The sequence below is a fragment of the Diorhabda carinulata genome, chromosome 3 (genome assembly GCF_026250575.1).
Source record: "Diorhabda carinulata isolate Delta chromosome 3, icDioCari1.1, whole genome shotgun sequence".
Classification (NCBI taxonomy): Eukaryota; Metazoa; Arthropoda; class Insecta; order Coleoptera; family Chrysomelidae; genus Diorhabda; species Diorhabda carinulata.
In genome coordinates this window covers 32,694,939-32,713,498 of record NC_079462.1, presented here as the reverse complement: position 1 = coordinate 32,713,498, position 18,560 = coordinate 32,694,939, and the positions used below count along the sequence as shown (strand labels likewise).

Here is an 18,560-nt window from a genome sequence, read left to right as displayed (position 1 = left end):
TTAATTTTACTTTCTGTATACTGTTTTGGAGTCATCCCCATACCATTCTGTTCCTTTCTAGTATGTTGTGATCGCTTTTTCTTCTAAAACTTAGTTTTGAAGTTATCCCAAATGTGATCATTTTTTAGGGAGATTTCAGTGTATTCCTAGTGATTCCTCCGCCACGCTTATTAATAATATATGGAGAGATGGTAGATGTAGAATCTCTTCTAGTGTTCCCATGGCCCCAAACCTTTGTACTTTCAAAAGATTGATTGTCGTGGAGTTCTAGTGCTCCAGACTATTGGTCCATGAATAAAAAAAAGGTTAATGAAATATTGAATGTGTTAAAATAAAACTCGTTTTATTAAAATTTCATGTATATTAAAAAAATTGTTTTTCGTAAATCATTAATATAATATATATATAACATTGAGTTACGATTTTATTGGCGACATTTTCAGATAAATATCATTTTTTCCCCTGCACTTATAATACTTTTACATTTATCGAATAAATTTTAGTGAGGTCAAAGTTACGTGTCCCCAGTCAAACTATTGCCTGCCACACACCAACATAGTAAGGCACCAGAAAAAATTTTATACATTATAAATTGAATACATTGGAAAAAATGCTACTTTATATATTTTTACGATGATAGGTGGCACTGATATTTATTCAAAACCAACAAAATCCATTTTCCTGAAACAAATTCAAACAATTAGTACATAGAAAATTGACACAATTTAAAAATCGGCAGAAATCTGTCAATATACATATTGTAAAAACGCGTTTCAGTGTTTCACTTAAATATTGCTTCACCCCTCATAAAACAAATTCATGATTTTATTATGAATCTTTTATGAAACCATCTCGCCATGTATCTATTTTGGAACTTAATAAATAAGTAATGATAATGAAAGAGATGACCATAATATGAAAAAATTCCTGAAAATTTTAATAGAAAACCGCAAGCTGAAATTGAGAGATAGTAGACAGCATAGAATTTGTTTGATTGTTGCATTTTCTCACAATTGAACAAAAAAAACAACTGTTTGAACCCGCTTAGACAAAAAAAAAATGATATTTTACTTAATATTTGACGAAGAATGAAACCTAAAGAACAGCAGCAGTTGAACATCCAAAGCGAGAAATAAAAATTGCTTGGAATGTTATGGTTTCTTTATTTTGCGATACATACGAGATTAATAGTTTCTTATAATGAAATATTTTTTTTTCAATATACATATACTCACTTATTCGCTTTCACCTTCAGAATCGCTCTCTTCTTCCGCGTTCTGTAACCAATTTATAAATTCTTTCATCTGCTCTAAGAACATCATCTTGCCTTTAACATTGTAATCTTGTTTGTACCATTTTAAGATGGTCTGTTCTGAGATCACGTCGGTTTTGTAAAACAACATTATAATTTTTTGAAAGGCCTTCATGAAGATCATATTCGAATAACAATAATCTTGAACTTTTAATACCAGATTAATTTCAGAACGCGCGGATTCCGTGAATGCAGCAAACAAATTTGTGTAGTATTTTAAATGTCTAACGGCTTGTTCCGTTACTAGTTCCTGTAAAAAAATATATATAATTTTACTACAAAATTTATCAGAGTAATATGTGCAAATTATCAAAAACAATGAATTGTAACAACACTCGATAACATCAGCAATATCAAAATTATCTGATGCCAGTACGGTTGCGCTTTAATATGTTCCAGCTTAATTAGGGTTAATTGATAATAAATATTTCATTTCCCATAATTGCTGGAAATTGAATACTATAGAATAGAAGAGATATCACAAAGATGTATAGATAAAGGACCAGCAACTAATTCAATGATAATTTAATACTGATTTACCGGATATGATAATTATAGCAATTTATTCGAATTTGAAGTTGATTCGTTGAAGCCAGTTTTTGTGAATCGAAATATACTAATATTCTTCTTTTTCTTCTAAAAACCAGATAACTTCAATAGGAATCAACTGTTGACCGACAAACTCTGCTTTGACAAAATGAATGCACTTCATATGGTTTATGAGAAAGAACTATCAAAAGCAAACAATGTGTCAAATCTGCAACAGGTACAGATGTATATATAAACCTACTTTGTGGTACTTTAAACCTTCTACATTTTTTGAAAAACCAGGACATAGCAAATTCACTTGCATATCCACTTTCTTTTTGGTATTCACATTTTCTTTTTTTCTTTGTCAAACTAATGATAAATAAACACCACAATGATACTTCCTTAATGGCTAGATGAAAGATTGCACATAAAATCAATGCATTTCAACAGTTATTCACATTTTAGATTTATTGAAATGATAAATTGTGACCATATATTGTACAAATATACAGACCACAAAAATTATCGCATCACTGGTATTTTAGGATATTTTTAATACTTAATTTTAGATTTTTGGGACAATATGTATATGTATCAACTTAATGGATATTTCTGGTTTCTTATCATGGGTAAAAAAATATCACAATTTCTTACAAATTTTTTGGAAGCAAAAATGCTCGAGTAAATCATTTCTGTCTTGAAGAATGCATTGAGATCGAGAACATTCTAACCAAATTGTGTTATTGTATAGTGATAATTAAAATTTATTTTAATAATTGATGTGCCTCAACCTTTAAAAAGACATGTGACGAATGAAGAAGCCGCTATATTTATCGCGCTCATAATAGATAGCCACAAGCAAAGATACGTCGCTGGGGTAATTAGAGTTTAACAAAGCACCATATCCAGAGTTGTTATTCGCTACCAATAAACAGGGCAGCTAACCAGAAGACCCGGAAAAGGCCGCAGATGGGTAGTAGAGAACATCGAGTAGCAAGATTGAAATTTGCACGAGAACACGGAAATTGGAATATTCAAGATTGGTCCAATATTTTATTCACGTATGAATCAAGATTTTGTCTGTATTCATCAGATAGGCGTGTACCTAGCGAGGGGCGGCAACACACGTTATTAGAAATTCATTGGCTGGTTTTAGTTAAGCACCGTTCATTTTTTTTGTATACATGTTTTGTACATTTTTTTTTGATATTTCCTGTTTTGGCAAATAAAACTTTTTGTTCTCTGTAGATTAAACTGATATAAAATAAATGCAAAAGGCGTATCTATTGGTGCTTTGATTCGTAATAATAATAAAATTTGAAAAACAGGTAACACATTTAAAATATTTAAAAAATAATGAGTGATGTGATAATTTTTGTGGGGTGTTTATTAATTCTGATCCACGACTTACTTCTTTTTTAGACCATTCTGGAATGTCCATGACAGTAGTCCATATAATACATGCAATTTCGTGTTCTTGAATATTATCTCTCAAAGCAATCTCTTTGATTTCATTAATTATATCACGAAGAGGTTTGTTCTCACCGAGGCTATCCGCCAAAAGCACCTGTAGCTCTTTCTTGGCTAATTGCTGGTGCTGATCGTTGTACAGTTTGAGTATTTCCTCTAGACCATTATCCTGTATAAATAAAAATAAATTAACATAACATTTCATACATTAAAAACATATTTAATGAAAAGTAATTGTTTAAGTTGACCAAACCTCTGTAAAAGACTTATCAAGCTATATATTGTTCATTCTGTCAAAATTTTTTTAATTATTGAAGTACAGAGTAATCACACATTACAAAAAATTATGACGAAAGTGACAGTTTCTCTTGATTAAGGACTTCCCAAGTTAACATTGTATGGTTAAAAAACAACTAGAGAAGTCTCTAGAACCATGTGATGTAAATATTTTATTCCAACTTTAAACTAGTTTTAGTAGTAATTAAGAGTCTCTAAGAAAAACCCATAAAATACATGGGTGGTATGTAATGGGGAGTCTTCAATCTATTGCTGGTTAATATTACCGAGTAAAATAATCATTTTAATATCAAAAAGTATAGGAACCAATAAATTAAAAACAAACCAAAAATAATTCTCATAATTCCATAACAATGTTCATATTTCACTCTAAATGTTACAGAAAGTGATTATTATGTTGATCTGTTTCCCTAAAAATTAATGCAGAAAAAATTTAAACTCACCTGAAAGGCGTTACGAAAATACAATTGCGATTGTTTGGTATCTGGTATGAAACTCGTCAAATGAGATTCAATATTGGATTTTTTAATAGCAGAATGTAGTGAATTGACCCCTTTCTCTTGACGCCATGCTTTAAAAACGTCTATAAGAAAATCTAACGCGAGGTGGTCTTTTACCAAATGAGAATTATTCAGTACAAGTACTGCTGTAAAGGGTATGCTGCCATTCGCTATCCAAATATACACCATCACGGATAATTTCTTGCGATCGGACGGTAGGAAATACTTGACAAACATAAGTATTTTCTTTATTTCATCCTGAAAATTTAAAAATGAAACTGGTTATGATACATTTTTAGAATTCATGGCAACTTAACATATTTCAGAAATTCTTCAATGATTTAGTTGTACTGGGGAATGAAAATATATTTATTAGAATGTTTTTTTTTACTTGGTTCAATAAAAACAATAAAATTGATTAAATCACTATATGTCTTTTTGAAGCTTTTAACACTGATTTAATTGGCCTGTGGCATCTATTTAATTCTACATACAAGTAAAAAAAGTAGAAGGATTCCTGATGTCAGAGTTACTGGAAACGAATAGTTTTCTCTATTTATCTGTTAATTTCTATTATCAATTCTTCAATATTTAACAATATAAAAATGTAATTATTCAAATTAATCATAGCAAGACTCAGAAAAATCGTATACATAAATTTTTATAAACTTCATAGTAAAATTAATTAGCAGTCAAGAAAATAAGAAAAATCTGAATAATTATATTTAATTACTACTTTAGACAGACTATTCTCATGTAAACACTAACCTGGAAAATTTTTTCCAAATATTTATAGCGACGCATAAGCTTGATAAACACCTGTTCCCAGTTTTTCATTATATCCATGTTTATTTCATCTGGTGTATTGAAAATACACGCTTCCGTTCTATATGGGCCATCACCTTCCTGTGAGAGTGTGCCCCCTGGAACTGAATTTGAAACATATATTAAATAATCTTTTTTATAATTTACAAAATGAAAAAACTACATTGCAGGATTCATTTCAATGCGGAAAATCGATGGCTGAAAGAAGTTAATGGTCAAAATTTGTTACTGAAATGGGTTAAAATTTCAATTACCTTTGTATTATAAATCAGATTTTCGAATTACAATGATACTGATTAGACAATATCTATTGATAAGACTTAATTACAGATTTTCACTCAATCTCTGATAGCTTCAACACTTAGAGACACTTTTTGAAATGCAAAAAAATAGAAAGCATATTTGAAGCTTATTGATGTTTTCCCCAAATAATCCCCAGACATTTATTTATATAAAAAAAGATCCCTCAGAATCAGCCTGTGCAGAGGATGTTTCAAAATTCTTATTACCTGCTTAGGACATTCAGGAACACCTCATAGAATAAAAAAAATATTAGGCATGTTTGAAGCTTATTGAATCTTCCCTCGGACATTTAATTATCAAGGAAAAAGATTAATTTCTCAGAATACAGGTTCTAAAATAACTCCTGTACAGTTTGATTCTGAAAGATTTTTTTTTTATAAATAAGTGTCTGACGAGGAGCTTCAATTTTTAATTGAATAAAGTTTAAAGCATTACAAAGATTGAAAAGAAATAGTTTCAAATTTTATCATGACCCTCAATAGTTTCGGCACTGGATTCATTTCAAATTCGACAGATTTCATGGTCGCTAATTTCAGCTCCATATTTACAAGTATTTATTTTATTAAATATTGTAAATAGTCAATAAGAGAAGATTGTGATTGAAACATTACAAAACTAATTTGAGACATATAGAAATTATTTTTTTTAGAAAGTGAAAAATTAAACTTACCCAAAATTCCACCTGCGATGAGTATATCGAAAAGACATTCGCCATAGCGACGATAATCTAATTTGTTACCAGCACTGTCCAAATAACGTGATATAGCTTCGAAGTCGTTAGAACATTTATCGAGTCCAGAGATTATTGCATCCCTAAACCCAGTTGGATCATACCTCTCTTTTTCATCTAAAAAGAAGCACAATTTTTAGAGCAGTACATCGCTGCGCAAATTTTATTTGTCATATTGATGATGATCTAAATGTTATTATAATAAAAAATATATAGTGCACTCCCTAAACTTTGAAGATATTCAAATAAGGATTCATTTCATCCAAATTCTTTGTTTTGGGGATGACACATGTTCATTGAGTACTTAACTGCAGTTATGTTGATTTTAATGGGATTTCAAACTATTAATGGAATTTTATTTCAACATGTTTACATGTAAAAATGTAGAAACTCCAGGTTAACTATTTCCTGTTAGATACAATATACATGAGAACTACTTGTAAGTTTAGCCATTACACTTTTTTTGGAAAATAATAAATTTGAAATAATAGGTACAAACAAATATTGTGGATCTGAAAAAAATCTGAGGAACAGACCAATGTAAGAGCGAATAATATTAAGATATTTGAGGGTGTTTCTCTAATGATTACCCTGGAAATTTTAGCGAAAACATAAGGAAAGTGAACATAAGATACAATTTAATTTTGTACCAACGGGACAATTATTACTCCAACTATTAAATAATATAATCGACATATACATCATAATTTCTCCCAATGAATGTGTTTGGAATTTCAACAGTAAGGTAAAAATTGGATTTATGCCAATTATTAGATGAAAAAAGACATTTCTATGAGGATAAACTTTTATTAAATTTGTATATTTTATATTCATTTAATTTAAAAAGGTTTTGTTAAATTTTTAATTGAGAACATATATATGGTGGCTTTGTTTACTTTTATTAGAAGCATTTTAATAATAGTGTATTTAAAATAGATTAAAAGTTTTACCTATTTATTTAGTAATTCAAAATAAATCATGAATTTAATCAAATATCTGTATATAGTTCATTACACTCTTTGGAAGTGTAATATAACTTAACGTATTTATTTACGATAAAAAATTATTACGTAAATTAATTAATTTTCAAATACTATATGAGGTTGATTCAAATATAAACCGGAATTTTGTTATAAGAAATTTTTTTATTAAATTACAGAGCTGAATTCTTTTGCAGTTTTCTAGAAAATTTGAAAAAATGTTAAAAACGCGATAAATAAAATTTAATAATGAAAGCTTTTGTTTAAAAACAATGTCAGATGTTCTGTATTTCAAGCAAAACAGAATGTTTGAAAACAAAAGAACATCTATTTTTAATATAACTCTCTTTGTTACAGGCGTTAAGAAAGTATGAGTAACGCTTGCCTTTGAGAGAGTATCGTAAACTACACTGACAAAAAGCATTATATAAATTTACAGATATTTTGATGGCATTCGATTTTTTTGTTAACTACATAATCGTATAATTTAGAGAAAGACTATTTGAGAACATTGCTTGAGATTGTAAAGTATTATAAAAATTCCTAGAGAGCCAAATATTGGTGGAGAGCTGGGGTTTATCATTGAAATGAAGCTTTGAAAAAAACCCTCGATCCTATGTGTGCTAGAAAAGTTATTAGGGGTGAAAGGTGAAAATTTAAAGTTTTTTGGACCACGCTGTATCAAAAAAATCTCAAACCATAGTTGTAGATCTTAAATTTCCCTAAAAAAATGGTCCTCACGATTTTTTTCCTAAGAGTTACCATTCCTGAGATATCGCAATTCTATGAATCAAATATAATATTTGGTTCTCCGGAATTTTTGTTATTCGACAACTATTTTTATGTCTAAATTAGGGCGACCAAATCATTTTCAGAAAACAAACAAAATGTTGGGTTTTCTTAACAATCACTGCCAATAGATGGAGTGGCTCTATCTCTATCTTGAAGGAAATGGTATTTCGTACTGCTTCCGGCCTTTATGTACAGCTTTGTGGTTGCTGGATTTCAGTGGAAATTCCGTAAAAAGCAGACTACTTGATACTATGAAGACTTTTCTTTAAACTCTGGGAAGCGATAACTCCATTTACTGAAGCTGTTACTTTAGTTCTTGCCGAACTAAACTTTTTTGCAATAGATGAATCATCAAACATGACGCTATTAAGCTTATTAGTACAATCAGGTGGTAGGCTAATGTAAGCTCGGCTGCTCGAACTTTGGTGTCTTCACTTGACTGTGGTACAACAACCGTTGAACAACATTGTCAGTCGTAACGTCACACACTATTATTTTGGCTGTAACAGCTATAACAGTGATCGGTGGTGCGACAAGCGGATCATTCGCTAAATACTAGGTTAGTGGGCGTTGTTAGTTCACATGATTGCCAACAGGTGTAGTGATTGTAGCACCACAGCCAATCAACTGCAGATGTGAGTCAAAAGTAACCAAGCAAAATCTTTTAAAAACATTTATAATTTTGAAAACAAAATTGATTTCCGGGACTTTTGTGCGTCCCTGGATAATTTTTCGGGACACCTTATGTTTTTATGAAAAACCGGGGCAATCCCGATATTCCGGGACGTTTGGTCACCCTAGTCTAAATTGACCGGACTATGAACATTTTTTTCAATTTGATTCCGATTGTGAATAATTATCGTGTAATAATAATTAAATATCCATAATAAGCAAAAAATTTAGCAAAACATAAGATTTTAACAATTGAATGAGCGATAGTTTTTTGGGAAAGTGTTCATTGAAATTTTGATTAAAAGGAAATTGAATTAGTGACTATTATCATACAACTCTCTTAGAATTTTTTTTTTTGAAAAATAATCGAAAATTCAGGTTCAAAAAATTATTTGATGAGAAGCAAATCAAAGTTGGAATTAAGGATTCGTTTATACTTTGAAACCAATCAGAAGTACACTATAAAAAACAAATAAGGTTGTGAAAAACCGATTATAAAATAAATTAAGCAAATAAAATAATATAGATATTGTTATCTTACCTCTTTTTCTGGTCTTGATGCGTTGACCGGATAGAACTGGTTTTTCTACCTTCTGACTCATACAAAAAATTCTGGAAAGAATTAAATTTATCAGTATATTATTCTAGATTATTAAAAACCGCAATTTTGCAACATCCTGACAAAACAGCCAATATCAGCTTTCACCAATTAGTAATATAAAAAAAATTATTTCATAACATAAAAAAATAGACACGTTTTTACCACACAAGATGATGTTTAACTCATTAGAATTCAGATATTTTGGATTAATATCAAATTTGTGAATCAAGAAAATTGTCAAATACTCTTACAAATTAGAGGAAAATCCCATGCGTTTATAGAGGAAATACTACATAATATAGTTTCTTATTTTATCTTGATATGAATGTGTTCAATCGTTAGAATCATTATTTCAAGTTTGGCACACATAACCCTACTTTTGAAAACATTTTTGTGGTTTATCAAGAAAAAAAATACAATGTACAATGAATTTCTTTTTGAAACCTCCAAACCTTTATTAGATTAAAATAAAATATCAATTTAAAAAATTGTACATACAAGGTGTTTCTAAAATTTAGGTGATTGCTCGCATAAAATTAATATGGGTCTTTCCTATAACAAAATTTCCTCAGCCAATACCTCAATTGAGTTTATTTTTTTCTTTCTAATATTTTTTGCATTATTCCTGTTACATTTATACGGACGTGAAATCAGCAACCCTTATCTTAATTCATATCAAAACTTATCATATAACGTATTTTACATCTTCATTATTATCCACTCAATTTATAATTATAAATTAAGGTTTTTAAGTTTTCATTTAATTTCATAAAACTAAATAAATAAATAAAGTAACAGTTGCTAATTTCTAGCTTTACTGAAATTTTAGAGAAAAAAATGAAAACTCAATTTTAGTCACCATCTTTTAAGAGTGATATCTTGGAAATGGGCTATCACCTACTGAATTTTGTCGCATAAATTTGGAAACACCCTGTATTACTAAATTTTAAAATGTTAACCAATACAAATATACCTGAAGCTCAGATAAAAGACAAAATAGTATTATCCAAATGATGAGACTATAAACTTCAAAGGTAAGTGAATCAGGTAAATTGATCTCTATTTAGTAAGATTTTTGGGTTTTGGGATCTATTGAATTTACATACAACAGGTAAATAATATATTCAAGGATATGAAAAGGTGTAATAAAACTTTCCTACTACTAAACCAAACAATAAATATACCTAGAAAATATTTCAGTCTAAATAAATATGTTTAATACTGAATCTTAAATTGCTTAAGTATTTACAAATCAAAATTATCAAAAGATTATTTGTAATGATAAATTTTCACAATTCCTAAATACTTATAAAACAATGGAAACATACCTTAAGTACAGACTAAATTAAAACCCTTTTCCACAGAAGGACAAAATAGGACTGGCTTATGAGACTTTTGAAAATGCTATTTAACCTTCTTGTGGCAGGTATTAAATGTGTACCTCTACTTAATGGCAAAACATAAAATACAGCTTAAGTAAATTTTTATGAATGTAAGGATTATAGTATGGACACAAAGAACATATTTTGCATTTAAAATTATAATGAATCCTATTATAGATAAAATTTCAATATAAAATAAACCAAGAGTATAATCTAATCATAAAGAAATCAGAAAAAAAATAAAAACAAGTTTTGTTTTCCGTTAAATTCTAATTTTATATCATATAACACATACACTTGACCAAATTTGTATGAGATTGCCTATTATTTTGATACATATTTTTATTATTCAATTAAAGTTTGGTTTTCATTAAATAATTTTAATTAAAAACTCAAACAATGGAATGGGTTAGCAAAATGTGGTGACTTCCCCATTCTGGATGAGAGTAATTATTGTTAAAAAATCATTGATAGAAAAGTCAATAATAAAAAGACACTAAAAGGTCTAACATTTTAATCCCAGTGTTATAAATTTTAAATAGTATCAATTGTCAGATAGACCTTGGAAATATAACATTTTTTTAGCGACCGTGACAGGATACTGGAAATATGGAAAGGGAAAAACTTGCGTTGAAAGTACAAAGAATTAGTTTCACGAATATTTATAATTAAATATTGAACAAAGAAGAGTAAACAGAGAGTATTGGTAAAATGAAGATACTTGAACAAAATAATGAAGCTACAAATACATATCAATATTATAATTCTTTCCTTATATGTACCTTAATTATAGCTTGTCTTCCTAGAACCCAAAAATTCCAAAGATCTTATCATAAACCTACTCTTGGCTCATCGCCAACTGTCCAGTTTTGGTGTTGGAGGCACCAATTTAGTTAATATACTTAGTTTTTCCAGACACCGAAGCAAGAAATAGTTTTCAAAATGTTTCTACTGAAACACCCGCACTGGTAGCTTCAAAAAGTTGTCATTTTAGTCCTGGATGAGAAATGAGAAACATTTCAATTTCCTTGTGACATCATCTATATTTCTTTCTTCACTTCTTCCCATGATCCTTCTTTTTCTTTTTGGATGTTTTCATTCAATACTTTATTTTCGTCCATTCTAGATGACCCAGCTGATGCAGTCTACATGATTTAATTGTCAAAATGTCTAAATATTTGGTTCACTTAAAAAATCATATTATTCAACATTTGTGTGTCTGTCATAAACAATTTATAATCTCTCCACCATACTATGTATGTAGAATCTTTGTATACCAAGTTCAATCTCTTTTTCATAATCCAGGTTTCTTTGGCATATATAAGAGTTGGCTGCAATTGCATTTTCATTTTGATTTGTGCACAATCTATAATGATTTGCATGCAAAACAAAAAAATAAGCATGTCTCCTGGACTATAGAATGCATTGTTAACAAGAATTGCCAAAATAAATTGAATAGGTTTCTACTTTCAATGGTCACCAAATAAAAATGTGATTAAAGCTAATTTGCATAAGATCAAATATACCATACATAATTGTTCAACATTGTCAATTGAAAGAAATCAATTTCTAAGTAATCCACTTTAGTTAATGTATTTTGAAAAAGAGTCAAAAAATTGTTTCTTTTTATGTGACGAACAATTGTCATTCATTATAAACTTTCAATTTTTTCAGAAGCAACACAAATATCCCTCCTTAGTACCAACAAAATAAGTAAATAGCAACAAAATATTGTATTTCAATTTCTGAATCTCAAAAATATCATTTTCTTATAGTTGTTTTAAATTACTCTTTGTATTGTTAATTCTTTTATGTGCATATAATAAATTATTCTACTAGAATCCTGTTTTAGGATAAATGTGACAATAAAATGCTTTAATAGGCCAACAAAACTTCTCTCAGCTTTATTACTTCTCATTTCAATAGCTTTGATTTTTATCACTATTTCAGTCATCCCCAAGTCATTGGAAATACCTATAAACACTATAAACACCCACTTAAAGATATGCATATCAGATGAGAATTTCCCTCAACTTGCACATCTCTACATATTTTATATAAAGTTGTAGGATAATTTTTTAAATTTCAATTTTGTTTTCCAGAATTCTTTTAAAATAGTTTTTCAAATTAAAAATTCCATTCAGTGGTGGAATGCACTTTCCAATATTTTTTTCCATTACCAATCAAAAAGTTAAATAATGGAAATTTCACTTTGAACTAATTACTCATTGAACTAATTATAGTAAAAGTTAATTTTCCTCAAGCACTACCTCATAAAATACTGCAATCAATATAACACCTACTAACAGAAGATATACTTTTAAAAATATTTAGATTCATCAGCATTGGGAAGACAGTAATGTTGGTAATTTCTTTATTAAGTGGTGGTATGAATATCTATGATTTTGGATGCCTCGTCTAAGAAACATGCAGAAACTTTTGGAGAAAAGTAGAAAAAGAAAATAAGTAATATGAAATCCAAAGATTTGATCCCCACTTATAAAAATAATATATTTATTGATGATAATCCAATAAACATGTATCATAAGATATAGAAATTAAATGTAATAGAAAATTACCTTGGCTCTTATTTTATGAGGAAAATTTTGTTCAAGGACTTGAATAAATGTTTGTCCCAAATGTTGGTAGAATCAATATAAAATGTTATGTTTAAGGTCAGAATAATTCTTTTTATTATGAGAAATTGACTGTGATAATACACATACACAAGTTTATTGCTTTTCATGTTAAGATAATGATTTAAGTATTTAAGCTATTTGATAAACAATGATCAATCTCATGTTAGGATTGGATTCATTAAATAGTAAATTTTGTTAAATTCATTCAGTACAATAAAAAGATCCATTTGGTACCATTAAAAAGGCAAAACTGCATTTTTTAATATAACTCCATTTCTAGCATACATTCAGAGAATTTATAGAGCAAAAATATTTAATTTCATTAAGAGGGATGATTAATAATTATTTATACCGAAATATTAAAGTTTTATTGTTGAGATTTCAACTTTACTGAAAACAAAAAATGCTTGAAATAAATGAGAATCCTAGACAAAACATTCCATGCATTTGAGTCTCGTGGTACATATACAACTTAAATTCAATTAAATATCATTAAGCACATAAATACATTTCATAAACTCTTAATAAAAGCACACATTACGTGTAATTTTCCAAGAATGAGTCAGATTTGTGTAAGGGAGAAGTTGTTAAAAGCATGATAGGTATGTGGCGAATAACGGCACAAAAGAACGTGAAAGCAGGTCATCGACACACATCTACGTATCAACTTTAATAGATATTAAAAAAATAATTAACAAACCTCACATTTAGTTTGATTCATAATAAATTCTTTAAAACAAATCAACTATATTTTACAAAGAAAGTTTCAAGGTGGAATCCACCATTTACAAGGTCTTCATTACGAAATTAAAATGTGTGAGTTAAGTAAACAAAATCTTATCCTACCTCCAAGTTTTTTAGCAGCTTACTTAACTGTATTGTAAAAAATACTATTTTTATTAATAAAAACCTTATAACTTACGTGTATACTATTTTTAAAGAAGCACAGTTAACGGACAGAATTACCACACTCTTATAAGAGAATGGTGCTCCGTTGCGCCGCGGAGATCAAAAATGAAATGGCAGAACCGGAATCGATATGATTTGGAAGCGCGGGAAATTTCAATTTCACAATTATTAAATTGATATTTTTTGTAAGACTATCACACCGAAGATTTCACAATAAAGAAAATTACAACTAAAAACGCTAATTCTTTGGAAAATACTCACGAGACACTTTAAAACAAAAAGAAATTTGTGACAAAAATTTTGATAGAAGTATACTTGATATCTTTTTCCGTTTCATGTCAGAATCAACTAGCTCAGGACTAATTAATACTAAGAAAAAGAACAAAAGTACGAGTATTGCTGAATAGCCGTATACTTAATTATTTGTATTAATTTTTAAAATATTTTGAGAATTATTGGAGAGAAGGGCTCTTCCTAACGCATACTTCTTTATTTATTATTAAAATATGTTATCCCGTAATATTTCTCAGACCCACAAAACTCGATCACCATAGACCCACATACTCCACGTGTTGTATAACACAGGTTTATGGTTATAATTTCAATAGTTTTAACAATAATATATTTGACATTATTAATTCTGAAATTGTATAAAACCTAAAATATATCGAATAATTAGATACCCAACATGAATATCTAACGTTTCAAAGTAAAATATACAAATTTTATAGTTAGGTTCATCTTCCGTATAAGTTATTGTAAGGAAGTATAAATAAGCTATTCAGAGCTTTTTGTAATAGTAGAATTTATATAAAAGGAAAAAAAAAACAAAAATAACGCTCTAGGAAGGCCAAAGCTTTTTGAGATTTCAGATAGTGGAGTACTACACTGGAGCTTCGTAAATGAACATATATTTTATAAATCTGAGTGTTCTTATTTTTAGGTTATATTTTAAATTTCAAGCGGCTTAAAATTTAAAATAAAAGTGGCTGTATTTGACATTATTCTTAGCTTTTAGGTGTAAACAATGATTTCAACTTCTAGAGGTTTATATAGAGTTGTAGTTCAAGTAAGTTGAATATCAAATAATGGTTGTTTTTTATTATATTTTCTATTTTAGCAAAAATTTCTCACTAATGTTAGTAACGTTGCTCGAACTATATCTACAAGACAGAAATCCTACACACCAGTTAATACAGTCGTTATGTTTGTCCCCCAACAAGAAGTAAGTTTTCGTACTATCTCACGTATATTCGCGTCTTTCATATTTGATTAGATAGTTATTTAATGTTTTCACTTCATCCCAAAATTCATGAAAACTGTATCTTTAAGGCATGGATAGTGGAACGAATGGGTAAATTTCACAGAATACTTGAACCAGGTTTAAACGTATTGATTCCTATTATAGACAAAGTAAAATATGTACAAAGCTTGAAGGAAATAGCTGTAGATATTCCCAAACAAAGTGCTATAACATCAGATAATGTTACCCTAAATATTGATGGTGTATTATATCTAAGAATCATTGATCCTTATTTAGCTAGTTATGGTGTAGAAGATCCAGAGTTTGCTATAACACAATTAGCTCAAACTACTATGAGATCTGAGTTGGGGAAGATTTCATTAGATAAAGTATTTCGTGAAAGGGAAAATTTAAACGTCTCAATTGTCGATTCAATAAATAAAGCTAGTGAAGCATGGGGTATGACCTGTCTCAGATATGAAATTAGAGATATTAAACTACCTCCCAGAGTTCAAGAAGCAATGCAGATGCAGGTAAGACAAATAACTATGAGAGAATAATCTCTAATAGGTATAATTAGGTATGAATTTTTTGAAAGCATTGTCACTTTTATCAGGTAGAAGCTGAAAGAAAGAAAAGGGCAGCTATTTTGGAATCTGAAGGAGTGAGAGAAGCAGACATTAATGTTGCTGAAGGAAAAAGAAAAGCTCGTATTTTAGCATCAGAAGCCGAAAGACAAGAACAAATAAATAAGGCGGCTGGTGAGGCTGCTGCAATATTAGCTGTAGCAGAAGCTAGATCTGGAGGTTTGAAATTAGTAGCTGAAGCTCTTCAAAAAGATTTAGGTCCTAACGCTGCTTCTCTCAGTATTGCAGAGCAATATATCACCGCATTTAATAAATTAGCTAGGACAAATAATACTTTAATTTTGCCTGCAAATACCGGTGATGTTTCCAATTTAGTTTCACAGGTAAGGTATTAATTTTTGAAAAAAAATATATGAATTTCAGTACAGTAGTCATTTTTTTAAAAATAGAACTTAACTGTACTTTGTGTTATTTCTGCTGAAAATGGCATTATTAATTATGGAATTGGGAAATATAGGGTTAGAGGCCTTGGTATTTCTGAACATTCAACTAACTTGGAATTGCTGGAACTGTTAGTGATATTCATATTGAACACACTGTTTACAATATCACTACACTCACTCAATAAAGTTCAGAGACTGGAAGTAAACTTTACAGTGTTTTCAGTTCGAACATTCAGGCTAATTTTCTTATAGGTTTTCCCAATGACAAATGATTCTAAAATGGATAGCAATGTTGCATTACTTTTATTTATGCTTATAACAAATTATCATATCCCAAACTAGTGTCAAGTTAGTTTTGATATAACAAAATTATTTTCTAATAATATTCCAATTAGTCAAATGAAATTGTGATTTTAGTCAAGATGACATTAGATAACTCACATAGTAGAGTAACATGTGATGGAATTGCATCATATAAATTTAGAGTTAAAAGGGGATTAAAACAAAGAGATCCAATATCGATAGTGGCTTTTAATTTAGTATACAAGATAGCAAGATATAAACAACAGGGCTTGTTTATCACTCAAACAGTTGCACATCTTTGAGGAATTTGAGTAGGGTTTGCAATTTTTTCAGAGTCATGTAAGATGCCTCTGTAATAAAACTTAACCTGAAACTGTTGTCTTTATGCTGCATATTTGGGACATTCAGTCAAAATGTGATTTTACAAACGGATTAGGAGGTACAAGACATTATATATCGATGGGTGAGTTTTCAGTGGCTGATTCCTACAAATCATTCACTGCCCTGTTATTTTGTTTTCTTTCAATGAGATGGTATAACTTGAAGGATTTTTTATCTGTAAATCTGCTAGTTCGTTACCTATGAAGAAGGTAACCAAATTATAGTAACTGTTTTTTTTGAAATGTCAGAAGTTTGATTTCATTTCAATAATTAATTATTGCACGATTTGGTATTTTTTTTCAGGCAATGAGTATATATTCCACAATTACAAAATCACAACAAGTTCCTAAAAAAATCCCTGCAAATACAAAAGAAATACCTGTCACCAAAGAACAGCGTTTTGAAGATCTTGCAGAATTGTACAGTGACGAAGAAGACCTAAGTCTGGCCAAGCAAAAAAGTGTTTTAGAGTTTGATCCTTTAAAAAAAATGAAATGATTCTAGTTTAGTTAAATGATTTTTATTTTCTGGTACTACCACAATGTGAAGCTATAAAAGTAAAAGGATTTTCTTGAAATAGTCACCGTTAATTAAAAGTTGGTTACAAAATATTTTAAAGATTTTTTAGATGCATTAGTTTAAAAGGAACCAGTGTTTTGCTGTCTGCAGTCAGCTTTGATAATCAGATTCACAAAAGATCGTTACTTTCCATGATATATTTCTGTTTTTAGTAATTATTTTATAATAAACCATTGCCAAGAGGTATTTCTATTGGTAATCTTCATGAAACCTCTCAAGAGAACCCAATAATTTTTTTGTCTATCATCTATTAATAAATTAAAAGTGATATATTAAAAAACCGTTAAAAATTCACATTCAGCAACTTTTCTTTTGTACTTTCAACACAAAGTTACGGAAATCTTTAAAAGAAATGAATTTGTGTTATAGAGAAGATTCACAACCATATCCGGGTTGCAATCAAGTGTTACTATAATAAATATGAGCAAAATGATTATTATGAATCCAGGGATTTTTCGATACATGAATATAATAAATTAGTAGTTATTTTTTTGATTAGTACGCTCACATTTTTTGGTTTATATAAGTTTAGTTGGGGAATACAGATCAGGTTCCACATTCTCTTTGAAATTTCTTTTCATAATTGTTGGTTATTTGAACAGGATTATATCCTTACTTATATATAAGTCCCAAATTTTTTTTTTCGATTAGTCTGTTAGTCTTTATTGAAATTTCCAACTTATATTTGTTTGTAAACTATATCATTTATGTGTAAATGTGAATAAATTTATAAAAACCAAATATAATATTGATACAATAATGTTTTTTATAAAACTTTTGTTTCAGCAAAGTTTCTTAATCTATTCATTTGTGTTAATTGAATCAAATTTTCTAGTAGGTAATTATTGTATTTTAAATAAATATTTTTATTAAAAACTGACCCGAGAAAATAATAAAAATCGACCAAAATTTGAAATATTAGGAAAATTTTTTTGATTTTAAGATTTTTTTAAAAATTTAGATGATAATTACACATAAACAATTAATAATTCATAAACAACTGTTGGTAGAAAAAAGTCATCAAAAGTATTTGTAAAATGCGGTGTGGTGGTTGTTTGTTCAGAAAACAAAAATACTTTAT

At 28.9% G+C, this 18,560-nt stretch overlaps 2 protein-coding genes across 2 annotated transcripts; one reads left to right on the top strand and one right to left on the bottom strand.

Moving 5' to 3' along the window:
- Positions 1-341: 341 nt before the first annotated feature.
- Positions 342-14,293, bottom strand: LOC130891798 (protein krasavietz). The gene is made up of 8 exons (XM_057796764.1): positions 13,957-14,293; positions 8,954-9,024; positions 5,909-6,085; positions 4,879-5,039; positions 4,054-4,368; positions 3,255-3,482; positions 1,236-1,562; positions 342-681 (listed from the first exon to the last, which is right to left on the bottom strand). The coding sequence occupies exons 2-7, from the start codon at positions 9,012-9,014 to the stop codon at positions 1,236-1,238; spliced, it is 1,269 nt and encodes a 422-aa protein (XP_057652747.1). The 5' UTR covers positions 9,015-9,024; positions 13,957-14,293; the 3' UTR covers positions 342-681.
- Positions 14,294-14,538: 245 nt separating this feature from the next.
- Positions 14,539-18,239, top strand: LOC130891429 (stomatin-like protein 2, mitochondrial). Its single transcript, XM_057796181.1, has 5 exons — positions 14,539-15,012; positions 15,064-15,168; positions 15,276-15,719; positions 15,803-16,156; positions 17,204-18,239. The coding sequence occupies exons 1-5, from the start codon at positions 14,971-14,973 to the stop codon at positions 17,396-17,398; spliced, it is 1,140 nt and encodes a 379-aa protein (XP_057652164.1). The 5' UTR covers positions 14,539-14,970; the 3' UTR covers positions 17,399-18,239.
- Positions 18,240-18,560: the final 321 nt, after the last annotated feature.

What these genes read in the sequence shown, in the direction of transcription:
- LOC130891798 (XM_057796764.1), bottom strand. Translation starts at nt 9,014, where the DNA reads ATGAGTCAGAAGGTAGAAAAACCAGTTCTATCCGGTCAACGCATCAAG. An exon ending in CATCAAGACCAGAAAAAGAG is followed by an intron (nt 6,086 to 8,953) that starts GTAAGATAACAA and finishes GCTTCTTTTTAG; the next exon opens with ATGAAAAAGAGAGGTATGAT. An exon ending in ATTTTCGTAACGCCTTTCAG is followed by an intron (nt 3,483 to 4,053) that starts GTGAGTTTAAAT and finishes TTATTTATACAG; the next exon opens with GATAATGGTCTAGAGGAAAT.
- LOC130891429 (XM_057796181.1), top strand. Translation starts at nt 14,971, where the DNA reads ATGATTTCAACTTCTAGAGGTTTATATAGAGTTGTAGTTCAA. An exon ending in TATATAGAGTTGTAGTTCAA is followed by an intron (nt 15,013 to 15,063) that starts GTAAGTTGAATA and finishes TTTCTATTTTAG; the next exon opens with CAAAAATTTCTCACTAATGT. An exon ending in TGTTTGTCCCCCAACAAGAA is followed by an intron (nt 15,169 to 15,275) that starts GTAAGTTTTCGT and finishes TGTATCTTTAAG; the next exon opens with GCATGGATAGTGGAACGAAT.